This window comes from Pipistrellus kuhlii, unplaced genomic scaffold (genome assembly GCF_014108245.1).
Source record: "Pipistrellus kuhlii isolate mPipKuh1 unplaced genomic scaffold, mPipKuh1.p scaffold_m20_p_5, whole genome shotgun sequence".
NCBI classification, from domain to species: domain Eukaryota; kingdom Metazoa; phylum Chordata; class Mammalia; order Chiroptera; family Vespertilionidae; genus Pipistrellus; species Pipistrellus kuhlii.
Window position 1 is genome coordinate 7,131,302 of NW_023425551.1, and position 27,488 is coordinate 7,158,789.

At 36.6% G+C, this 27,488-nt stretch overlaps 1 protein-coding gene across 1 annotated transcript in view; it reads left to right on the plus strand.

Annotated features, from left to right (window-relative positions):
* The first annotated feature begins 13,165 nt into the window (after window positions 1–13,165).
* RFX6 (regulatory factor X6) overlaps window positions 13,166–27,488 on the plus strand; it is a 56,341-nt gene continuing 42,018 nt past the window's right edge. The window contains exons 1-4 of the mRNA XM_036414233.1: window positions 13,166–13,364; window positions 13,612–13,768; window positions 16,518–16,641; window positions 18,397–18,458. Of these exons, the coding sequence (XP_036270126.1) occupies window positions 13,166–13,364; window positions 13,612–13,768; window positions 16,518–16,641; window positions 18,397–18,458 (542 nt within the window). The remainder of the gene's footprint in view (window positions 13,365–13,611; window positions 13,769–16,517; window positions 16,642–18,396; window positions 18,459–27,488) is intronic.

Below are 27,488 nucleotides of genomic sequence, written 5' to 3' on the forward strand. Positions count from 1 at the left end.
TGTGCCACACACGCAGCTCTTAGTAAATGATAAGTAACTGGACAACAGACTCAGAAGCTATGTCATGTGAGCAGGTTATCGGTAAAAAGATTGCAAGATTACTCAGGAATAGGAATTCTTTGCACTTATAGGTTTCATATCAATATAGGCAAAAGTAAGAGGATGGCAAGTTTGAGTAGGAATCAGGACATTGTGTAAGAGACAAGAGGCTGGCAATTTTGGATAGGAATCAGGACATTGTGTAAGAGGCAAGATTTGAGATTCCAGACAATCAACAGGTTTATCCCTCAAACAAAGGCAGACAAATTTGTTTGGACCAGGTAAGTGAATTATTGCAGATCTGGCTGCTTCAGTTGAAAGTTTTTTTTGTTTTGTTTTTCTCAGAGTTTACTTGCAGAAGAGATAATAGACCTATTGAAAACAAATAGATAGAAGAAGACAGTGGAACAGGTAACTAATTTGGAAAGATAACAATTCTATTTATGATTGCCATGTAGAATCCTAGTTGGGTGGTTAGCTTCGGTGGATCAGTAGTTTCATTTAGCTCTTTGAATCTATCAATGTATCCTCAAATACTGCAAAAATAAGTGCATTTAATTCTTTATATCTGTAAAGTAGAAAATAAGAGTTGGAAGCAATTGAACCATAAATATATTTGTGCCTAATGGACTAATATTAAGTTTCCTGAGTTACTATCAAAGGTAAACTGATTGTGTAGCAATCAGTGCTTTGAGGAACTGCAGAGAGAAGGTGGACCATTTATAGTCACAATTCTATTCTAGGCTTGCTTTATCTAAATTAGCCTCAGGCAATTATCAGACAATCTATCCAAGTTATTTTTCCATTTGCTTGTTGATACTTTTCTTTACTAGGAAAAAAGTATATTAAACCATGCCTATAGTACAGTCATATTCAATAAATACTGAGTGTCTACTCTGTATCTGGCACTATTCTAGGCGCTGGAAAACAGAAGTGAACAAAACAGGAAAGAAAACCCCATACCTAGAGAACTTGATATTGTAATGGGGGAGACAGACGCTTATATAAAATATATATTTTATAAAATATTAGATATTAAGAGGTTTAAAGAATAATAAAGCAGTGAAGTGGACAGACAAGTGGCTAGGTAAGGCCTTCCCCAGAAAATGACATTTGAGCTAAGACTTAAGAAGGTGAGGGACGGAACTGGGTGGATGAGGGAGGAAGAAGGAGCCAGGTAGACGGGAGTGCAAAGGCCTGGAGAGGGAGCACGCCAGGCCAGTGAGGAGGCCTAGCATTTGAGTAAAGGGGGAGGGTAGTAGTAAGAGGTGAATTAGAGAAACAACAGGGGACCATGACAGGAGAGCCTTGTGAGCCATGGTAAGGACCTTGGTTTTCCTCTGAAACTGGAAAGTTATTGCAAGGTTTGGGGGTAATAGAGTGATATATTCTATTCACATGTTTGAAGGATCACTTCATCTCTGTATTGAGATTAGATTGGAGGCCTATGGGTAGCTGTTGCTATAACCCAGGCAAGTTGATGCTGGTTCCCAGGAGTCTGGTAGCAGTGGAGGAAGGGAGACACAGTCAAATCTGGATATATTTTAAAAGTAGAGCCAGACAGAATTACTGCGATAATTACTTAGGAAAACTGCCAGCTCTAAAATTCCTATCCCCTCCCCCCCCCTTTCTCAGTTTCCATTTATAGATATATTAGGATGCTGTGGCAGATTCGGGAAGTCAAATTACTTGGCTATAGAGGGTAAATTTTGAAGTAGATAAAAGTTCTAGAAAACTATATATTATTTCTCAATATTTTTGTCTTGTTATATTTATTCTAGGATATTCAGATAGCATGGGATAAAAGATAAACTGCTAACTGTTTGTCATTTCTCTAAGTATGTAGTAAATATGACTTTTAATCAGGTGTGGCTGCAACATTTATTTTTTACTTCATGATTCTTTGTGTTGACCTAATAGTAACAACATATATCCATCTTGGAAAATGCAGAAGATCAAAGGGTTTCTCCTCCGTTTCTCTTCATAGATAGAAAAGGGACAACAGGAAAAGAACGATAGTGGACATTTTCCACTTTTGAACTCTGTTACTATCTTTTAGTGCATTTTCCTGGTTAGTTTAAAATCTCTATACTTTGCTTTAGTAAACAAGGAATGATGAAAGCATTTTCTTGTGATTATGAAGTAAACAAAAAACTCAACTCCACTTAAGAAAAAAAAATTCCAGGATATACAAGAAAAACAAAACCCCGATGAGCTATAATCTCAGTGAATGACAGCATGCTAGCTAGCAAAAGCGTGGTGTCTGGAGACTTGCTATTTGGGTGCCAGGAACCTCTGAGAATTTTATGGGAGCTACTAGAGGAAGAGAAAAGGTGTTTCCCAAACTTCCTGAAGATATGAACGGCTGTCCTTTGATAAAAGAACTGTTTATATAAATAAAATTAGAAACACGGGGTTAATTTAAGTAGCCAGATTATTTATTACTCATTCCCAGGGCTCTCACGTCTCAAACTTTATTCAGCCTAGAGAGATATAGCCATATGGAGATATCTTTATGAAGTGCATGTTCTAAGTGTTTTGTCCATTTAAATGTTACTAATTTGAAGTTCTTTATGAATTCTTCTAGACATCCAAGTTAAAAATTCTTTCTAACACTCTGTATCTTGTCTTCTCAAACCATTCTTAGTCCCTAAAGTGTCAGAGAAAAAATAGTGTCCCATTCAGGTCAGAATGACTAGTGTAGGGAGAGAATTTCATGGACAAAGCAGGAAAACACTGTTCTGTTTGTTGTTGTTGTTGCTAAACTGTCAGGTTCCATACATGCTGACAAAACCCTACAAAAGCCTGGAGTTGCCTTTCCAAAGGAGTGAGCTAAATGTCGTGTTGGCACTGGGGGAGATATAATTTGCTAGTTTCATTTAGGCTTTCAGTCAGGATTGACTCCTAACACAAAACATGGACAAGTCATCAATTAGATATTTAAATTGAGGTGGGACCAGCAGTGCACATGTTTAAATTAGTTTCTCTTTAAAAAAATCAGTAAATGAACTTTGATACCTTAATCAGGTAAATGAGAAACAAAACATGAGAGTTAACCAGACCTGAATTAAAATTCTGCCTCTGCCACCCAGCAGTTGAATGACTATTAACTAACCAACTAACTTAATTTTATAGTTCCCCTATTTAAAAATAGGGCAAATAATACTGACCTCCTAAGACTGCTATGAAGATTAAAGAATACCCAGTCTGGAGGCAGTAGTTGTTTATAGCCATTATTAATAAAAGGAGGGTAAGAAGAGTCAGGCTCTACTCTAGTATTTTCAGCATGTGGGTCAGACACAGGCACTTGTTCATCATTTATATTTTGTAATCTACTCTTTTTTAAAAAATATACTTTATTGATTTTTTTTATAGAGAGGAAGGAAGAGGGATAGAGAATCAGAAACATCAATGAGAGAGAAGCATCAATCAGCTGCCACCGGCACACCTCCTATTGGGGATGTGCCCGCAACCAAGGCACATGCCCCTGACCGGAATCGAACCTGGGACCTTTCAGTCCTCAGGTCGATGCTCTATCCACTGAGCCAAACCGGTTAGGGCTGTAATCTACTCTTAAAGCACAGAGTCCAACAATGAGATGAGACATTGATTTAGAGTTTACCAGGCAGCTCAGAGGCAGGAGGCTGAAATGTAGAACCTGTGCAGTGAGAGGGCCTTTCTCCAGCATCCTGAGCTCACATCTAGGCTGAATCCAATCATTTTTATAGCTACTTTAAAGCCTTTAAAATTATTTATAATTTTTGAAAATATTTTCCATTACAAAAAGACTATGTAATATAATAGGGCAAATGTTTATTCATAGGCCACTCCCCCCCCCTCGCCCCCCCAAGTCAGAAACAGGTCTTGTGACAACTAGAAAAATATTGTTCAACATCCCCACCTACTGGTGACTCTAAATAATATTGTTGAATTAGTGAAAGATCTGAAAATTCCTAGTTTTAAAGACAGGATGTACTACTAATGGTAATGATTAGCGTGTACTGAGCACTGACTACATGCAGGGGGTCCTTTTCCAGAGCTTTATCGATATGGTAAATCACAGGATAATAAACCATGCTTTGGATTGAGTGAATATAGCATAAGGAAGAAATAATTTTGAACATTATCACTGGGCCAGAGAACAAACCCAGTGCTTTAGACTCAATCTGGGTCCACATTATCTCATGTCTGAGAATTGCAACGGCCTCCTAAATGGCATCTCTGCCTCCAGTTTCTCCCCAAGCCAGTCCACTCTGCACTGTGATAGGTAGGGAGTGGCATTTCCTACAGGACTTTCCACATAGCTACCCATAGAGCACTTCATGCCTACTGCTCACTCACTGAAGCAATGAAACATCATATCCTTCCATTTCCTGGTACAAAGAATGTTCATGAAACATTGGAAGGTCATGAATTTGAGTACGATCACTTTACACTGTTAACTTTTGAATTATCTATGACATGCATTCATATTTCTACAAATTTTAATGAGTACCAGTTTTTCTAGCTTAATAAATTGGATTCAGTCTCATCCAAATGATGATGATATAATTGTAAGTCTAACATATGCATATTGTGGGCACATGGGATTATTTTTTCCCCCCTCTGCGGGCTTGTAATTATTAATACCCCGGAACAGGGTCAGAATAGAACTCATCCTTACCATGACCCTGACTTTACTAAACTCTTTCTTTTTACCTTAATCACTTCCTGTCTCAACTTTGGCAATTTCCTTTTTTTTTTTTTTTTAATGGTCTTTCTCAATCCTGTTATTTCTAACGTTAAGTGAATGCTGGAGGCAGCTGGCAATCCATAGATTATTTAATGGAAACTGGTCAAAGGAGAATTTTCCATTAGTTTAATTTTTCTTACATGGTTCACTAGCAAGTCATATAATGATTTTGATAATTGACCTTATATCTCTGGAGAGACCAATTAACATTTATGTCTCTCACGTCTCCTTTCAAAATTAACTCATAGTTAGAAACAGGTAACCAACTACTCTTTCAATGTGATTTAAGTTATAAATTAGCAGTTATAATAGCTATGCTGTGAGGATGAAGTGGCTTTTTATTCAGTTCATAAAATTAAAAATTAGTTCACATTTACTGTAAGTTTGTGAAGAAGCTTAATGTGCACTTCGGTTTTAGATCTGATTTTACATTTCCCTGATTGCCAATGAGTTGTGTCTGGAGGTGTGAGCAAACAAAAATTGCAAATCCATCAACCCAAAATGTGTAATCATGTGTAATTATTTGCTTTCCACGTTAGTGTAAATGTTACTGCAGTTTACTTTTAGTACTGTGTGCCATTTAATTTTAAGTTGATATATTATTTTCAAAGTTATACTAGTATATTCTGACTTATTTTAATGTGTCCAATTAGTATTGAAAGATATATTGCTAAAATTCAACATAGTTTGATCTATGTATATTGGAAACTTACATTTTTAGTATTAAAGAATTTAGAAAAATGATCAATAAGCATTTGAAATAATAATTTGATGTTTTTAACTATTTTTGGTTTTATATGAGCCTCTTTTTGACTCCTCTATCCCTTATTGTTGCCTTCTCCCTATTTTATTTTTTTAACCTAAAATGTATGATTGTTTTAAATATATATTTATATTGATTTCAGAGAGGGAGAGAGAGAGAGAAACATCAATGATGAGATAGAATCATTGATCAGCTACCTCCTGCATTCCCTACACTGGGAATCAGATCGAGCCCACAACCCTGACAGGAAGCAAACCTAACTGGGAATTGAACCATGACCTCCTGGTTCATATATCAATGCTCAACCACTGAGCCATGGCAGCTGGGCTGATTTTTTTTTTTAGGATGGTACATGATCAATAAATAATTTTGATTTAAGGATAAAAATGGATTCTATTGCCTTTCTCTATGTTTCTCATTTTCTTATTTTATATTTATATTCTATTTTTTAATTTTCCATGTAGTAATAAAAATTCTCTTAAAATTTCACTTCACATGGTCACAAATGGCTAACTGGAAACACAAGATATGTATATTATATATGCTTTCTAATGCAACAATTATTAAATTATTTATTTTCTTCAAATCTAAGTAACATACAATAATCAAGAAAAAATATTCTACGTCTAATGCCATATTCACTTAATAGTACTTGCTGATTGTGTAAATGGAGGCTATCCCATATGCTCCATTACAAGGAGCAGGAGAATGACCCAGCAGCTTACTGGTGAAAACCTTGTTATTCGGAGTAGAGAAACAAAACCAGTGCCCAGGCTTTGCTAAGAGCACCTAGTGCTGAGCACACGAACAGAGAAGGGTTGGCTATTCCTTGGAGCACTTTCCCAATAGGGTGACCCCAAGACGATGGCATTGATCCCTTATCTCCTTTGGGGTATTCAGCACCTTTGGCAGGCTTACCTCTTCCTGTGAGCAGACTCATGTGTTTGCCCCAGTGTGCTGGTATAACGTTATCCTTCATTTAATTTTGTTGCAGATAGTACAACTTTAAGAACTACCATTTTAATCCTTGCATTAGATATAACCAACGACTTACATGTACCATGGCACAAAAAACCAAACCAGGAAAGCACTGTTGAGATGACTAAGAGCCTGTGATCACATTCTCATTCTTCATCCTGCCCTCCATACTCCCCCCTCCTCCTTCCTTTAACTCTCTCCTCCACACTGCCTTTTGGATTGAGCCAGTGCTATGTCATGATCAACCTGAAAGCATCCATTATTGCATCCCTAAGATATTAGACTATGACCGGGACACATCTTTCCTCATGCCTTCTACAAGCCAATTTTTCTTGTCTTGAGGTGAGACATATTATACATTTGTGATGCAATATTGATAACATTTATTTCAAGTGATTCTCTGGTTCTGAGGTGTGTATTGCACATATCATATGTGTTTCAGGTAATTCTGTGGCAGATAATACAATTTTAAGAACTACCATTTTAATCCGTGCATTAGATATAACCAACTACCTCTTCTCTTAACCTAATGTTTACTTACTTATTATACTACTAGAGGCTGGATGCATGAAATTCCTGCAAGGGGCTCGGCCCCTGGAAGGTTGTCCAGTCTAATTAGCATATTATGGTCTTATAATTATAGATTCTATGGTTTTCTATCCTCTACTGGCACCCAGAAGCCATATGTTGTGGAAAGAGTAGCATTTACTCAGCTTCTCCAATTGATAAACTGTTCTGTAGAGATGATATATTGGGTTCAAAGCTATCAAGCACAGTGAGCGATGAGAAATAAATGCACTGTACATACAGTCTTAGAACCACAGCCTGGAGTTAGGAGGCATAGTTATTCATTACACTCAGTCACAAGTCACATAATAGTGATTTAAGCAAAACTAATCTTGTGTAGTTTGAGGAAATTACATGAGTTCTAAAAAGACTTATTGATTTCAATATTGTATTTAAAAGGCAATGTATTCATCAAAATTACTAATGATTATTAGTCAAATTAGTATATAGAGCAAAGTGATTGCAATCAGTACATTCACAAGTCACTTTTATAAAATACAAAAAGTTGAAAGGCTGAGAATAAGTAAATAAAAAAGTCTTTACTTTTCAAGGAACAGGAGTTGTAAGCAAAGGAACCATTTAGAGTACATTTAACCACTGTACAATGATATACAGTTGGACGCTGAAAAGAAAAACAAGTTTGGAGCCAGTTATTGATTACAAACAATAAAAGCAAACTTTGGATAAATCATGCATGCTGCTTTAAATTTTAATGATCTAATTTATTCTATATCCTTCCTGATAGTATAATAGATAAAACATGACTAAAATTCATACTTATAATATGTCTCTTATTTCAATTATTGCCTCATTATGATAAGAATGTTAGGACTAAAAAGCATTCTGTTGCTGTTTCTCCCAAATGAACAAATATGAGATGAAGCAGTTATTTTGTCTTTGTCTTGTAGACTACATATTATGCTTTGAAATTAAATGCTAGAAAAAAGAGCATATTTTGTTACATAATTTGTTTTCTGAAACAATAGACACCTCAGCTCAAGGCCACTAGGAAAATAGGTATACTATATAATACTATAAGTAAAATGTTAAAAAAAAATGAAGAAGAATGTAGTCCTTAAACATGTTTAATTTATTTGGAGGATTAAATTAAACATGTTTAAGGACTACATCCTTCTTCATTTGAGGAGGATTAAGGGTTCAGACTTGGAACACCTTACTCTGTTACTACCCATAGTGTGTGTCTCCGTGCAGACACCTCATTTCAAACAGCAGAATTCTCTGGGTTTGGGGTGGAAGGAGAGATATGCCTGGGAAAATTACATGCCCCCTATAAGCAGAAACTCTCAGGTGCTCTTTTAGAGTGGACTGGGATACTCCTAAGTTTCTCCCCAAAATGGGATGCATATGTGTATCTGCATATGTAAATCTACCTGTGTGAATTCCTTAAAAAGTCAAATAGAAAGTAAGGTACATATAATTTACTTATATACAGACTTATAAGGTAACAATGATTTTTCACCTGGTGTTTTGTGTATACTATTGCATTTGATCTTTATATGAACTCTTTAAAGCAAGTTATATTATTCAAAATCTCCTTCACCTTTGAGTTCTAGTCTTCTTCATCTAAAAAGACACAAACAAAAAATCCCATTAAAAATTAAAAATTGCCTTAGCCAGTTTGGCTCAATGGATAGAGAGCTTTGGCCTGCAAACTGAAGGGTCCCACCCTGGATTCTGGTCAAAGGCACATTCCTGAGTTTTGGGCTTCATCCCAGTAGGGGGCGAGCAAGAAGCAACCAATCAATGATTCTCTCTCATCTTTGATGTTTCTATCCCTCTCCTCTCCTCTCTGAAATCAATAAAAATATATTTTAAAAAATTAAAAATTGCCCCACACTCATTTTCCAAAAAACTGCTTTTCTCACTTGCTACAGCTACTATGATGTCTCTAAAAGTTCAACCAACTTTTTTTTTTTAATGTGTAAAGCTGTCACCAATCCATTAGTGCATCAGTTAGTTTTTGCTGTGTAACAAGCCACCTAAGATTAAAATAGCTTAAAACAACCATCCTTTATGAGTACACAGTGCTGTGGGGTCAGCAATGTGGGTTGAGCTCAGCTAGGCTGGGTTTCTCCCCTTGCAGCTGCATTCAGCTAGCAAGTCATCTTTAGTCTGGTTATTTTAAAGTAGCTTCATGGACATCATTCACCCATCCGGCAGTTGGTTCTAGCTTTTGATGAATTCTGGCTGTCAACTGGAGTGATGGGTTTGATGACTCTAGCAAATTAACCCAGGAATGGCCACATGGTGGTGGTCTCAGGGTTTCTAGCATTGGCAAGAGTAGTGAAGCCCAGTATATAGACCTTTTCGAGCTTCTGCTTGCATGTTTGTTAATAACTAAATTCAGAGGCAACAAAGGAGGGGATTACCAAAGGCATGGGTGGAGGGTGCCTGAATCACTGGGGACCAATACCACAACAGATCTATCACAGTCAGCATGGATGCATCCTGAATATGTCTTGAATCACTGCTTTCTTTTTGCCTTCATTGCAATTGCCCTAGTTCAAGCCTTCGTTTTATCAATCCACAACACACTCATTCTTTATGATGATTTTCTTCCTAAAACCCCTCAATGATTTGTTGTTGTTATTTATAATAAAGTATACATTTCTTAGCTGGAACAAGCCCCTCAAGATCTGACCTTAACTCACATTTCAACATGTCCCATGATGAAATGTGAGTTAAGTCTCACCCAACTACTGACTTTTCCAACTGGCCATGTTCTTTCTTGCCTTTGTTCTGTACATTCTGTTCCTTTTGTTTTCCATGCGTTGAATGCATACCAGTCCTTCAAGACTAGTTCAAAGGTTGCATTCTCTGTGAAGCCTTCTGCCTGCCCTCCTTGGACCCAGGCTGCCCTTAAATCCCCAGGTCATGATAATTTACTTTTGGTTACATGGAGGAGAGAATGGAGGGCTGCCACTACTTTTCATTCATTTTTATAACAAATATTTACTAGGTATTTACTATATACTAGCTGCTGTTTAACATAAATATTTAACACTAGAGGCCAGGTGCATGCATTTGTGCACCAGTGGGGTCCTTCGGCCTGGCCTGCTGGATTGGGCCAAAACCAGCTCTCCAACATCCCCTGAGGGGTCCCGGATTGTGAGAGGGTGTAGGCCAGACAGAGGGACCCCACTGGTGCACAATCATGGCCAGGGAGGGACATGGGAAGTTGCCCAGCCAAGGAGGGACCGTGGTAGGGCTCCAGGGTGTGTCCAGCCCATCTCTCTCAGGCCCAATCAGCTAGACCCCAGCAGCAAACTCAAGTACCGGTTGGAGCATCTACCCCCTGGTAGTCAGTGCATAAGGTTGAGTTGCCTTAGCATATCATTAGCATATTATGCTTTGATTGTTTGAATGGATGACTGGACAGGTAGCATATTAGGCTTTTATTATATAGGATTTAATTTTATTTGCAAATTATAGTTTTGCTACTTACTACATGTATTTATTATAACTTTATATAAGAAGCAGTTCTCAAATACACATAAAACAATACATTATTTGCTTTTGTACATAGACTAACCTAATCTATTTTCTTTCTTCACTATTGCAAACATACAAGTAGTTTTATATTAATCTAAAAAAGATCATTAGCCCTAGCTGATTTGTCTCAGTGGATAGTGTTGGGCTGCAGACTGAAGGGTCCCAGGTTCTATTCCCAGGAACATGTCTGAGGTGTAAGCTCAAATCCCAGTAGGGGGCAATGCAGGAGGCAGCCTATCAATGATTCTCTCTCATCACTGATGTTTCTATCTCTCTCGCCCTCTCCCTTCCTCTCTGAAATCAATAAAAATATATTTTTAAAAAGACCATTAAAACATCTTTTATTGGAAATGGAGAAAGAGGTCAGTAGTTATTTACATGTGAAGGACAAAGGTTACTGGAGACAGTGGATGTCAAGGTTGAATAAAATAACTCAATAAAAAGCGGAGTGAATAACTAGAGAAGTCAGTATTAAAATATTTTAAGTGTACTCTCTCCATTTTTAACAGTAATAACATTGTAATAAAGAAACACATATATTTCCCTAGCTTTAGATATCATATGTGTACATCTGTATCCCTAGAATTATGTAAATATTTTGTATTTACAAACAATTATATGACAAATTTTATTAAAAATAAAAAACCTATTCTGCTTTCAAAATTTTATTTTTAAACAATTTTAATCTAGAGAAAAGAGAGTAATATAACAAGCACCTATGTGCTACTGAACAACAAATAAACATATTATTAACATCAGTCACTCATTAGGGTTTATAGTATGGAAAGTTACAAGGCAAGAAGATATTTCATCACAGCCCTGAAAAATCCAATGGAATGTCTAGACATGTGAATGGGCTTAACACACTTTCTCAACAGAGACGCTTCAGGTCTAGGGCTGAGTTATCAGCTCTGGACCCCAATTCAAGCTGACGTCCCTTTTCTAAGTTTAAGACACACGCCTGTCTTTGTAATGATTATTATTATTACTTTGTTATTCATGAAACTGAGAGCTGGTTGGCAACAACTATAGTGAGTTCTGGCCCAATCAGAACTACTAGTTGAGCAGTTATTTTATTTTTTTATTATATTTTTTATTGATCTCAGAGAGGGAGAGGGAGAGAGTGATAGAAACATCAATGATGAGAGAGAATCATTGATCAGCTGCCTCCTGCACACCCCACACTGGGGATGGAGCCTGCAACCCTCGCTGGTGCCCTGACCAGGAATGGAACCATGACCTCCTGGTTCATAGGTCCACGCTTCACCACTGAGTCATGCTGGCCTGGCTGGAGCAGTTATTTTAGACAGAAGGTGCTTCTCCTGTTGCTGGATCGTCCCTAACGGCTGCAATCTGGGAAACAACTTTTCCGTTCCGTGCAGGACTTGCTCATTTGTCACAGGTGATGCTGATTCTTCCTTTCAGCGACATCAGTACTATCAGTTCACTGAACCCAGCTGCTGGAAGTAACAGGCAAGGAGCCAGCCTTTGACAGAGACCCCCTGCCTTTCTCACCAAGCAGTATGCTTCAGGCCATCCCAGCCTACTCGGAACGCACTCCATCTGGTCGTCAACAAATGGTGCTAAAAAGTGGGAAAGTTTTAAATATACCCGCAGTCTTGGCTGGGCAAGATAATGCTCTTCAGTGGCCATCAGGCAGCACCAGCCCCACATCCCCACTGACATCTCCATCTTAAAGAGAGCGCATGTTATCCTTTTCAACACACAGGACTCTCTTGTCACTTTGGATTGGAAATGAAACACGTATTGCGATTTCATTTTCGCTTTAAGAAATGTCCATTGTACTGCTCCGAGCTATAAGATATGAGGAGCCCGCAGGGCACCTGGCTGGCTACATAACAAAATTCTGTAAATGGAAGCGAAAGAACCTCCAAGAAAGCAAGGCCTGGGACTGGGAGCCCTTGAGCGCCCAGCAGGTCTGTCTGGACTCCTGTGATGCCATGGAGTCTGTCCCCAAGCCCAGGAGAAGAGCCCCTGGGATGGGCCCAGGCGGCGCCTCACTGAACAGAGGGGCGCTCTGGGGTCCCCCTCTCACAGGCCAGGGGTCCCCCTCTCCTAGGCCTGGGGTCCCCCTCTCCCAGGCCCGGGCGCACCGTTTATGTCGCCGGGGATAGGGATGGGGACAGCGGCTCTCTCCCCAGAGAAGCCACGGAGCGTTCTCTGGCCTGTCTCCTGTCTGGGCTGCTGGTGAAGTGTGCTGGGGTCCAGTGCCAGCTGAGAGGGAGAGGGAGGGAGCGGGGGGAGGAGATGTGGGGAGTGGGGCTCCGTGGCCCGGGCGAGCGGGCGGGCAGGTGAGGCAGGGAGCCGGGAGCTGAGCATCCTCTGGCCCGCAGGCTGGTGCGGAGAGCGCGCCCCACACCACCCGGTGCCCGGGGCGATCTGAGCGGTGCCCGGGCCAGGCCTGCCTTCCTCCTCCTCGGCGCCGGGTTGGGGGGATCCCGAGCCTGCGCCCCCCCGCCCCCAGCCCGGCCCCGCCCCGCCCCGCCCCCGGCAGCGGGAGGGTCCGGAGCCGGCGGAGCGGCGGTGCCCGGGCTCCGGCCGCCAGGAGGAGGATGGCCACGATCCCGGAGCTGGAGGCCGCCTTCCCGCAGCCTCCGCCTTCGCCCCCAGGGTCCGCGGAGGCCCGGGGCGGGCGCTGCGGGCGGCTGCTGGGCCGGGGCGCGCTCGGCGACCCCGGGCAGCGGGCGGGGGGCGCGCCGGGCGGCGGGGAGACCGGAGAGGACGCGGAGCGGCGGCCCGGAGTCAAGGCAGGTGCGTGCCCGCTGCCCCGGGTGCAAGGAGACCGGGGCGATGCATCCATAAAGGGCATCCGATAATAGAGACAAACACACAGGCACAGACACCGTAAGGTTCGGTTCGGATCTTGGTGTTTCCCTCCAGGAACATCTCTTTCCGTAGGTCTTCACCCAGAGCCGCCCCGTGCGACGCGAAGGCACAGGAAGAGACTCACTAATTTTTCATTCTGACTTTCTTTACCACCTGTTTCATTTGCGACCAGAGATGCACTTAAGCAGCGGCAGCTTTTCCTCCGAGGAAGAGGACTCGGACAGCCAGGAGAGCAGAGCCCCCGCGGCGGACCCGCTCCTGGCCCAGAAGAGGACCGTCACGCAGATGATGCGGGACAAGAAGAAGCAGACGCAGCTCACCCTGCAGTGGTAAGCCTGCCGGCCTCGCACCTGCTCCCTCCCCGCAGTCAGCATCTCCAGAACCTCTGCTTTGCTCATTCTGCCTCTCCCTCAAACTTTGTGTGTGTGTGTGGGAAGCGTGAAAGACAAATTCGAAACGTACCCAATTTCCCCTCCCCACTGAATATTTGGCATAGAGACATAGTCTGGTACCCATGAACAATGAGGTGCACTACACATAAAACCGTCGTCCCTTTGCTCACTATGGACTAAAACTAGAATTTATTCAGATGGAAGCAGTCCTGAATGCTTTTATGACTTATTTGCTTAGCGTGGGATCAGTTTGCTCCTTATGTGTTTGTTATTGGGTAGCTTTGTGTTTATAAAACACAACTCTTAAAAAAAATAATTTGAAAGGATGAGGGATCTTGACATTGCCTTTATCCGTAAGAGGGCAAAAAAAAAAAAAAAAAAAAAAAAAAAAAAAAAAAAAAAAGAAGGCAAATTAAAAACTATCTATTGGCCATAAGATGAAATGCATTTGAATTAGAACACATAGAAAAATCGGTTTAAGACACTGTGCTATAACTTAAACAAATGTTCAATTATTTTTATAGCAGTTGTCATGTATGATTTATTATAGTGAAAGATCACAAATTGGATTTTGTGGAAAATCTTTTAAAACCAAGAATTTATCAGTAGGCTTTCTCTGTAAAGAACATTTTGTAGTATCGATCTAAAAGAAAAGAAGGATTTAAAGTAAACTATAATATTAAACCTCTTCTCATAGTGTGAAGAAATAGGAGTATAAACTTTCTCCCAAATTCCAAGTAATAAGCAAGTAAGTAAAAAAGTCTATTCATTGATTAGTTACATATTCTGTTTATATGTAAAGTATTATCTAAATCTTAGAAAAATACAAAAAACCCAATATAAAAAATTAGTAAAATTTTATTTTTCTTTATTATAACACTGAATTACAGTTTTATATACTAAATTTTTATAATTATATATTTTAACCCCTTGAAATATTTGAAATATAAACCAATAATCTTCTAAAGTTATGGCTTAACTATTGAAGCTGATGTCACACTTACTCTGGTTAAGACCAGAGCAGTAAATAATTGAACTGATAATCTAAACTATTTGGGACACAACTATTTTCATTAGGAGAATTGGGGCAAAAATGTTTTGATTTCAGATATATTGTGGAGGTCTTTTAAATAATCACTTCCACTTTTTTTTTCCAGTTCAAATTAAGTGAATGAAAACAAACTTGGGTCTTTATTTTATAAATATGAATGCATTATGATTTTTAAAAAGCTAACTCCAAATTTGGTTAACTCCAAATTAACCTTGTATGCATGTCTAAGATTTTACTCAGTAATTTGAAGATAAAAGCAATGCCTACAACATCAAAACAGCCAGGGGGAAAGGAGGCATCCCATGCATGTCATTAATGTACAATTTTTAAATAGTTGAGTGCTTCTCAGTGATTTTCATATTTTTTGAAACTATAAAATCCTGTCATTTTATTTAAATTTTCCACACCCTTTCATCAAACATGTGTTATATATATATTTTAAAAACGAAATGATTTATTTGTATTTTGAGAATTTCCCCTTAAGTTTATAGATTATGTTAGGGATGGTAAGAGAACTGAAAGTGAAAGTGAAAAATCTGGCTGAGTAACTCAGATTTTCATTGCCAACTAGGTGTTTGATTTTATGTGTGCAAATCTTTGTTTTTGGTTCTTATTTTTCTTCTTTATAGCAAAATAGATGTCTGATGCTTTATCTGCTTGAGGAATATATCCTTTACCTTTTATCTCCTGTACCTTGAGGAATATGTAAATAAGAGATATTAAAAAGTTCCACCCAATTTTAATCTGAATGTATGCTCTATATTGCATTGTTCCCATATAGTAATAATTATGACTTTACTCTACATAAAATGGGCAAGTTTTAGCCAAAATCACCTACTGAATTGTTAGAAAAACTAGAAATAGAATCTACAAGTTCTGATTTCTCGATTGCTGTTCATATATTTGTAACCCTTAGATATATATCATTACTTTTATATAAATTGTATTCAATTGCACTTATAGATGTCCAAGTTAAATAGAATTATCTCTATATTTTCAAAGTTTATATTATATTTATAATATAGAAATGAACTTGTCATATTTGTAGGTATCTATAGGGAATTGCATAATGTTTCAAGTGTGCAGAATGGCTTAGGTAATTAAAGTACTGCTCACAGTTAAAAGGTGCGGGATAGAAATAGTTCAACCATTTCGGAGTTGAGTGAAATGAGTTTATTCTTAGTATTTTCCAAATAAATGCATCACCATACTTCCCTAACTATGCGGGTTCAGAGCTAATTTTTGAATAAAGTATGCCATTTACCATCCTGAAGCCTGTCAGCCCTTTAGCATTGATAATGTTCTTTAAAAAAACAATCTTCAACTTCACCACTAATATTTTTATATCACGGAGCAAACCCTGATGAACAGTGAGGATGGCGCAGGAGTGATTTTATGTCAGCCCTTATGCTATACCTGCACTAGCAGATGTGCATTGGGATTTTTACTCTTCTGACATTAATTCTGTGATCTGATTTTGAATAATATCCTGAATAAAGGAAGTCTGCTTATATCTATTCATGAACTCATTTGCATAAGATCTCTATTCAAAATGGGCATCAAATTAATATGAAAGGGGAATGGAAAGGAGCAGTAAACAAAATGTTTGATCTTACTTTTTGCCTTTTTCCTTAGGCTTGAAGAGAATTACATTGTGTGTGAAGGAGTTTGCTTACCGCGGTGCATCCTTTATGCACACTATTTAGATTTCTGCAGGAAAGAGAAATTGGAACCAGCCTGTGCAGCCACCTTTGGAAAGGTAAGTCACATATTGGTCATACTACCTTACAATTAAAGTTAGGTCAGGTAGACAGTGTGGACACAAATTTATCTGAACAAGTTTTCATACAGAATTTAAGCAATTTGTTTCTCAGGCATAAACCAAGTCTTTTAAGAGCTGTATCTGGAACTACTATATATTTTACTTTGACTTTACATACTATATGTTGTATCTTGAACTATATGTTTTACTTTGCACTACTATATATTTTGAGTATTAGAACTCTGGCTATCAGAAGATTTAATTCGATCTTAAAGGAAACTCCAGGTGAGCAATAGCATTTCCCTCCTATGAGGGATATATTAAAGAGTGTGGTCTGGCCTGTATTGAGAAGCAAATTTAAGTAGAAGTGACAAGTATCTTGTCAATGCAATTGGTGATTATGTTTATTATTTAGCTATTTTGAGTATATGAGTTTTTAATACATTTTTATTCTGTTATATAAATAGTTCTCTTAATTCTCCATTTCACTCTGAGTATGTTTACACCACAAACTCCAAGGTGTGATGGGATTGGTTAAATTTCTCTCATTTATAAACATTTCTTTCAACCCAAACTATATGATGAGAATAAAACTCTATAGAACTGACATTACTGTGTTTCTATAGGTTGATCTCATTTTGAGAATAAGGAAATGCTATCAATATCTTGGGAAAGTCTTGTTCTTTGAAATTCTTATCATGCTCTATTGTCCGAGAACCTAGGAAATTCCAGAAAAAACAGTAGGAAGCTTAGTTAAGGCGCAAACATTTCAACTTATATAAACTGAAATCCAAATTCTATCCTGTAGAGGGACTCATTGTCCAGAAAATAATGATACTATGGTCCAGCTTCTCCTCTTAAAAAAATAAAATGATTTATTATCTTCTTTTAAAAATCTGTTTATGAGGGATAATATGATATGGTGCATGTGATTCAGTGATTTAGGTTTTAGCCTAGACTGTGAATAATTTGTTGTGAGACCTTCTGAAAAGTAATTAACTTCTTCAAAAGTTCCCTCTTTCTATAACATAAGGAGGATGGATAAGACAACTTTTAGTGTCCATGTTAACATTATTATTTATGAGTTCACCTTATGGCAGTAGTTCTTAGTTTTGGGAGTCATGAAACACCTTGAGAATCTGATTAAAAATTACAAAACCATTTCCTAAGAAATTAATACAGACATAAAGTTTGCCATGGAGTCCTTAGGAGATCATGTATGGATCGCCTATAATCCAGATGAAAATCTTGCTTTATGTAGAAGAGATTTTTGTTCTTTAATCAGATGCTAATTTTTAAAGTGAAGGTAGAGACAGAAACACAGGGGGGGAAATTAAAACACTGCTGTGGAGATCCAGTCAAGCAGAAAGAGTTTCATGTATTTTTTTTTTTCAGAGTTGGAGATGGATATTTAGTTATTGGTAAACCTCTGGGTAGAATTATAATGAGAAGCCTAAATCTTTCTACTATGTAGATAAAATAATAATTGCCTTGGTAATAACATCAAGTAAAAGCACATATTGGTATGATCTGCCTTGGAAATGGAGATAATTTCCAAATAGGACAATCTCATAAAAAAGTACCTTCCTCCCTCTGCTCATGTATTATTGCTTATCAATATGTGTATGATATTCCTCTTCCAGACTAAATATTTACTTGAAGTTGAACATTTACTTTTTAGAATTAGCCATGGGTGACTTACAATTGAACCACACACTTCCTGAAAACTAAAGTCATTGACTTTCTTTTTAGACAATTCGCCAGAAATTTCCCCTCTTAACGACAAGACGTCTTGGAACAAGAGGCCATTCAAAGTAAGACACATCAATAAACATATATCACACCTGCACATATGATACCTCATGCATGTTGATTGGCACAATGTGAAATAAGTATTGTCTTCGTTGGTGAATAAGACCAGGTATTTTCTTCTTGATGAGACAGACTTTTAAACCTGTTAACCAGGGAGTTCCCTTTTTAATTACGCAACGTACAACAGGCGCATACTCTTTCACTAGGACGTGTCAGTACGTCACGCCCAGTGGACGTAATTTTATATTATTATTTTTTATTTATACTTAATTAAAATAAATGAAATATATATATTTTCGTTTATTTATATATAAAGCACAAAGGAAAATACAAAATTACAAACAAATAGAAAAGAATACCAACAAAAAAAGGAAACATCTAATTAAAAAATTATAAATTTTACAAATAATTATAAAGATTACAAAAAATATATATTTTTATTTCTATACACAATAAAAATATAAAAAGTTAACAATTACAGAACAATAAACAAAAGCACACAAATAAAATAGAAATATTGAGTTTAAAAAATTGAAATATAGATGTAAAAATTCAAAACTCAACTTCCGTGTGATATATTTTAAAACAATTGTTGATACATAGTGCTACCTTACAATCCAGACACCAGTATGTAGTTTCTTTCCTAACACCTTTTTTGTAGCAAACTCGGCATTTCCTGGATTTAGTTTTTCCTATATAGCTTTTCATTTGTTCTGGAAAATGCCTTTCAACTAAGCGTGATGGTTTAGATGTAGAGCTGCTTGTTTATGTCTTTGGGTGGGTTTTCACTATGTTGTTATTTACCAATTTCTCTACACACTCTATCAAAAAGTGTAATCAATCCAAATGACTTTTATCTTTTTCGTATATAATATATGCATTGAAGTAGCACATATCAATTAATCGTAGAAAAATTTTTTTTATAAATTTTTTTTACCCTATTACGGGCAGTCGTGTAGGCCACCATAACTCCATCTCCCAAATCTATGCCGCCCATATTCTTGTTGTAATCCAGGACAACATTCAGTTTTTCTTGCCTTCTTCCTCTCTTGTCAATCATTGTCTTTTCGTCATTATGAATAGAACTGAGCATCAATATGTCTTTTTTATCCTTCCATTTTAAAACCATAAGTTTATCTTTGATTCTTATATATGTTCATTTTTCTGTAATTTTTTTGTTTTTATTTTACTGGGGATTCCAACTGTTTATCCTCATTGTTCCAACAATGTCTGTATTGTTTTGACACAAGAGTTCAGCCAAATGAATTGACCTATAGAAATTATCTAAGAAAATCCTATACCCTTTATTCAGTAAGTCATGTGTTAACTCCAAAACAATTCTTGTTGATTGTTTTTCTTGTGGGTAGTTCGAACCATAATTTGTGTCCTTGCCTGTGTATAAAATTATATTTTGTATGTATCCAGATTGGCTTTCACTCAAACAACTTCATTCCAAATCTAGCTCTTTTTGTAGATATATATTGTTTCCAAGATAAATTCCCTTTCCATAATAAAAGAGATTCATCTACGCATATTTCTCGTTCACATACATAAAAACTTTTAAGCTTTTCTGACAAATTATTGATGATTGGATCAATTTTATATGTTTTTTTATTATATAAAGGTTGGAGATATAAAAAATATAAGTAAATAATATATAATACGAAAATAGGTAGGTAAGTGTAAGTACATACCCATCACTGCTCACCCAGAACACGTTCACCACTCTCGATAGTGAAATTGTACTGATTCCCTCCATGTCTTAAATTATGTCGAGACATGTATGGATGACTAATACTTTTATTTTTCGAAAATATACATCAGGGCGCAACATATATTTCAAGGACGTATTCATATGTCCTAACCGTACCTGATATTGTTTACGGTTGACGTATTTATACGTCCCGCTCGGTTAACAGGTTAACAACTGTAAGAACTAAAAAGAAAAATAAGTGGGTTTTAGGATGTTTATTTAAAAAGAAAAACTTACACAAAGAAATCATAAATTTTTTTCTGATGGAAAAATTTAAATGAATCATTTTCATAATTTTAAAGCCACTCCTTAAGGCACCAGTGTCAGGAACGGGAAATGGTGTAGCTCAATAAGTGACCAGATGGAACGCATGCTTCTAAAGAGCAAAGCCGAAGCCAGGGCTTGAAGCATGGTTCAGGTTTTTTCTCTGGTTTTCTTTCAGATAATTTTTTAGGATCCCTTCTTTTTCCTTGAAGACAAATAGCATGCCTAAATGACCTCCTTGCTCATCTCTTAGTATAAGTAGGAAATAAAATAAGGTGTCATATAGTCCCTCTCTTGGTAACTTTAGCTATATAAATTTTTTTCTCTTGTGGCAATTTTTCTAGAACCCAGAGTTATAGGTTATTGTCCATCAGTTATTTACTCTTCAGTTTTTAGTTTTTCCTTTTCTTCTGCCTAAAAACACATCCACATCTCTTTTATGTTGATAAAAATAAAGTAATCTCAAACCTACTAAACTACTCTTCCTAATTACTGTTAATCTTTTTATCTTTGCTAATTCCTTCTAAATTTTTTTAAAAAAATTTTCACCCGAGGATATGTTCTTATTGACTTTTTAGAGAGAGAGGAAGGGAGAGGGAAAGAGACAGAAACACTGATTGGTTGCCTTCTGCGGATCGAATCCACAATCTACATATGTGTCTGGATGGGGAATAGAACCCATGACCCTTTGGTTCACGGGACTACATCCCAACCAACTAAGCCACACCAACTGAGCCACACTGGCCAGGACTCTTTGCTGTTTCTTGAAAGAGTAGCTATCTGCTCACTTCCCCTAGTGTGAATCATGTCTCTGTTCCAGTCCATTTCTTTGCTAGCATTTGGGCAAAACCCAATGGCTTACTCTTTACTATTACTCATTTTCCTAAGCACCTGGAAATACAAACATAAATACATACATAAAACTTGCTCGATGGCTTCTGTCACAGCCCTGCCAAGGTCCTCTTCCTTCCCCTACCTCATTTTCTACCATACTGGCATCTCTTTCTGCCTTAATGTCTAATTCAGCACTGTCCAATAAAATATAATGCAGCTGCATAGCTTTAAAAAATTGGAGTGGCCACATTAAAAAACAAGTAGAATTGATTTTAATGTTTTAATCTAATGTATTCAGAACATTTGATTACTATCTGATCAAAATAAAAATAATTAATGACATATTTTATGTTCTCTTTTTCTATTGAGTTTCGAGATCCAGTGTGTATTTGTCATTTACAACACATCTCAACTCACACTAGTCACATTGCAAGTGGTCAGTACCCACATGTGACTGGTGGCAACCCTATTGTCTAACTCAGTCTTAGTCCCTTGCCAAAAAAGAGGTCCTATTTTTGGACTTCTCTTGATTGTGTCTTGGTTCTCACTTTAGTAACCTGGTCTTGACTCAGTTCTCCCAGTCTGTTCAATACAATTTTTTCTAAATTGACCTTCTAACGTTCAGATTCAATCATGCTTCTCTCGTGCTAAGAAACTTTCAACAGCTCATCATTTCTACTATGAAAGACAATTTTTTTTATCACTTTGACATTAAAGGTTCATTATGAATTAGTCCCAATCCATTTTCCTATTTTATAATCTAGTTCTCATTTCTCAGCATGCAGCCTATGCTTTCCTCAAATTATTGTCCTACTATCCATTGCTTCACCCTCAACTGTCTCTTCCTTGTTTAGGCTGTCTTCCTCCATTGCAACGACCTTTTCCTTATGGGCATATTGAAATATTATCCATTTAAAAGCATGTCCCATGAACTTTCTATTCTTCAGGATCTTTTCTTAGCCTCTTGATTTGCTGTAGGTTCTTTTGTACTCTCCTGGCAATCTATTGGAACCTACCTTAATGTGAAGTTAACTTATATCTTCGCCTCAACAGAGGGTATTTTGAGGATAGAGACTTTGTCTCATTTATATTCATATTTTACCTTTTGTCTAATACATAATAGATTATCAATTAGTATTCATGTAATTGATTCCAACTCATGTTAACAGTATTGTGGCCTGAGAAGGAGAAATAAATGCCAGATTGAAAGATATATTAGATTTTTCCTTCTGACCAAGTCAGCTTTTATTCAAAGTTGACTCAATTTATCTGGCTGATATCTATTGAATTTGATTTCTACTGAATTGTGTGTGGTGGAAAGATCAGTTTGTGTTTGAAGTAGATAGATAATAAAAAAGAGGCAAAGCAATGCTGAGAAATCCTCTTCCTAGGGTATACAGAGGGCAGGCAGGCTGCAGAGAAAGTCAATTGATCCTAGAAGGAGCCTTTAGGATTAGGGATGAATCATTAACCCTGTCCTTTGTGACACGGGGAGACTCCGGTGTTTAGGTTTATGTAACAATACATGGTGACTGCAGGCAATTTGTTTGATATCTAAGAGCAGACATGCCCAAGAACAAAGCATTAGCAATTTGAATTTTCTTCTACCTTCCTGATGTACCATTTGCTTGTTATAACTTGCTATTATATGTTTGGTGTTTTGATATCATGGGAAAATGAAATTTTCCAATGTAAACTAAGGATGTTGAAAGAATGGCAAAATGTAGAGTTTGTGTATCTTGTAATTGGTAATGCTTTGATGTAATTATTCTTAGCCAGGTAGTTTTCTTGTTGTTGTTTTTTTTTATATATATTTCTAAGAAATATTCTTCAATTTTAATTTTAGGAGATAGCACATATCAAAAAGCAGCATTTCCAAGTGGTTGGAAGCCTAGGGTTTAAAGTTGGACAAATCTAAGCTTTAATTTCATACTTTCATATAAAGCTGTATAACTCTAGATGAATTGTTCAGCTTTTCATCATTTAAGTAAGTTATAAATATCTACCTCATAGTTTTCTTTTGAAAATTTAATAAAGTATAGGAATGAATATGTTTTCAACCTTTCTATTCTTTTTAAAAAAATATATTTTATTGACTTTTTACAGAGAGGAAGAGAGAGGGATAAAAAGTTAGAAACATTGATGAGAGAGAATCATTGACCAGCTGCCTCCTGCACCCACCCCCACTGGGGATGTGCCTTCAACCAAGGTACATGCCCTTGACCGGAATCGAACCCGGGACCTTTCAGTCCGCAGGCCGACGCTCTATCCACTGAGCTAAACCAGTTTCAGCTCAACCTTTCTATTCTTAATGATATGAAATTAATAACTTAGTGTATCAAAATATCAGCAATGCAGTTCAAGTTATTATTTATTGAGCAACACACACATATACATACACACTATAATCCTTGCAATGACAATACAAGATTGGAATTCCTGTGTTTTACAAATCAGGACACTGCAGTTAAGATTATTGACTTGCCTGAGCCCACACAGATACTATAAAATAACAATATTGGCATGTAAGTCAAGGTTTATTTGGCTCTACAGCTTGTGCTTTGTCAGATAGTAAAGCCTACCTCTTTCTGATATCAGTCAAGTCAACAAAACAATTGTTTAATCCAACTTTTGTTTTTTTTAAGTTTTTTTTTCTGATCTAAATTTTAAAATTTTATTTTTTATTGGACTTTTATTATTTTTATTGGATTCTTTCTCAAAGAGCTAACATTTTCTCAAGCTTCCATCATAAGGCATTTTTAATTATTTTATATTTATTGAAATATATTTATGTTTTATATAAAAGCAAATTTGTAGTACAAACAGTTTTGCTTCCTGCTTTTAATTTTGTCCTAAACATTCCTATATATTGGTATATTAGATATCTTTACAATAATCATTTCTAATGGCTGTTTAATAATTCAAAATTTACATTTTATGAAAGTTATTATTATATACTCTAGAAATATGAACAAATGATGAACCAGAAATATAAATGAAGATGTAAACATATTTTGGAAAAACAGGAATTTATAATTTCTCCCAATTTTACTATTAATTTTGTAAAATTTATTTTATTGTAGTATTTAGCATAATGCCCTAAATATACTATTACTGAATATTTATTTATATTATTTCAGCTTTTGCCCTTTTTTTTCTCTTCTCTTTGATTTGCAACCGATGCTGAAAATATATCTCTGATTATTTTTCTTTGTAATCTCTTTAAATTTAGATTTTGAATAAATAAAAATAAAACAACAGTCTATCGGTACAAAAGAGTAATGAAAAGTATTGCTTATTTTATGTATAAGTGTTATTGTATCAAGAATGAGCAATCATTCATATTTATATTGATGTATAAAGCATGGTGTTAAACAAGAGTCTTTGAGATTCAAAGAATACAAAGATAGAATACATAGTGTAAAAAAAAATCCACTATTAATATTTATTTATATAATAAGCATTTTATTGAGTGTCCTGAAGCTCACTAAGCCCTAGAGATATAGTTTTGAGTAAAAAGAGCCCATATCCCACCCTTGCTCCCAATAACTCAGAGGAGTAAAGGAGAATATCTACTCTTCATGCAGAGGTGGACTGTTTGATTTGAAGTTACATTTTAATTTCTTATAGACTTTGATCAGTTGAATCTTGGTTTTCAGACATGATGGACAAAAGCTATTATCTTATTTATTAGTGGTGATTTAGTGGGCTAATAAAACTGATACGGCAGCTGCTCTTATCATAGTAAGTTATTGCAAGTCCCTGACCAGCTTAATCCCATCATTTCCTTATCAGTTATCATTTGTGTAGTGTAAACGGACATCAGGCTACTTGCTCAGTGGGAACATATGTTTCAGGAATTCTATATAATGACTGAAATGGAAAAGAAGAAATATAGGTGTAGGTATAAATAGATCAGCAAATGAAGAAAAGTATTAGACGCAATGTAAATATTTTAGTAGTAAAAAAAAGGCAGCAATATTGCATTTGTCCTATTAACATGTTGTATATTTCAGAACATATTAAATTTAAAATGTAGACATTAAAAACTAGTGAATAATTGTTTATTTCTAATATAAAGCTAAGTATAGTTGATGCTAATGAATGAGTACAATTTTGTTAGTTCACAAAGACTACTTGGGTTATGAATTCATTTTCTTAAAGAAACTAGCTAATCATACCCAGGATTTTAGAGCATTTATTATTTATCTTCTGTATTAAAAATTGGTAAAAAAAAAAAATTAAACATTTAGAGATTGTTTGGGAATCTTTATTCAGAGTAACCTAGGAATAGGCATCAGGTAGTGGTATATAAATTAAAACAGTGAAAACTTCACCTTTTTATTTAATGTGCACCAGTATATATTTTGTTATGCTAGAGTATTTGTGGCAAATATTTCCTATCAAGTTTATTTTAGGGGAAAGTATTAACAACAAAATAATGCTACAAAATGTTTCAAGTGAGAGGAAAAATCCATGTAAATGTTGCATGAAATGGCTTTTCCCACTTTTATGAGGTTTGCTTTTAGCTGCTAGGAGGACAGAGAGTTGCTCATTTGTTATCTCTTCTCTGTTCTCAAAGACACTGAATCATCACTCGGATCATAACATGTAACCAGATAGACTAAAAGGAAGATTAAAGGAGGAAAATTATATTATCAGCCCCAGAAAAATACTGGATATGAAACGTGCTAAAGCATTACAATGGTCATTGCAAAAGAGATATTTATATTCCTAACGACATTCTTACCACCTAAATACACTGATTCCATGCTCTTTATACACATGGTTAGGTATACAACATTTGTTCAACACCAGTCTTTTACTGGAGAACTGGAAATACACAGTGCTAGGAGGAGGTTGTTGAAAACTATTGGCTGTAAGATAATTTGTGTTTTATCAGTTTCTAAATTTTTAAACAAGGAACATTGATTCATCCAAAAAATTAGATTTTTTTCCTTCATAGTAATGTCTAATGGGAACACAATGAAAGAAAAGATACAATACTCTTCTTCCAAATCTTATAATTTAGTAGGGGAGGTAAGCCATATGTTTACACATACCAATGGTATGTAGTATAAAGCTACATGGGATGAACATAAGAGGAGTTCAAAGGAAAGATAAATCAGTTTTTACCAGAGAACAGGCAAAGCTTCATGCATTAATGCCTTGAGGCATGGATAAGAAAGGAGGCGTGAAGGAAGAATATTGCCAGTGGAGAGAGAGCTCAGCAAAGCAAAGGCCCTAAGGTAGGGAAGCACAAGTTATCTATGGAGAACAAGTGGTTCTGATAGCAATAAACAGGGTTATACTGTCTCAGTTGTAGGATTACAGGAGTTAGTAGATTTACTTACATTATTTTAGAAAAGAAATTCTCCCATCTCTACCACATTTTAAATTGTGCTCAGATTTTAAGTACAGGATGCTGTATGCATGCCTTTTAGTGACAAATCTCTTTATTGCTGAGGTCAGAAAAAGGGCCCTGGGACTTAAAACCTTACTTGTCCACTTCCAACTCAGACGGTGATGCTAAGAAATGAAGTTAAATCTGGTTACACTGGGACCCCCTTGTTCTCTTCTGTCTCGTCCCTTCCCTGATCTTGGGTGAATGCAAATCGAAATGGTAGGTAACCACCAGGTAGTGGTGCTGCTTGGGTGGGAGAGGGAGACTGAAAGCAGAGGTTATCTGGCTGTGGCCGCCCTCACTAGACACCCATTATTCGACTAGCTTCTGCACAACATTTGTAGTCTTTGCACTTAGGTGTGTCATATGCCAGGAGTCTGTAGTCTAGGAGAATATGCCACAACTTGAGACTAGATAAGGTCCTATACTTACCTGTGGCTCAGGGTTCCTGGACACATTTATAACAAATTCTTCGTGACACATTCTGTGACTCACATTGCTATTGATTCATGACACAGTCCCCCCCCCCCCCCCATTGTTGTACAAAAGTTTGAAGGAAAAATGATAGTGAATTGGGCTTCTCATTCCACATGAGGAACAACTTTTAGAGGGCCACAGGCTTCCTATATATTCCTATGCATGATATCAATGACTTCCTCACATGTAATGTTATACTGTTTTCTCTATCAGATACACTACAAAGGAAATCTATAATTTTTTATTATGTTGATGAAATTCAAATTGAATAGAGCCATTTGTAAATAGATACATTCTATG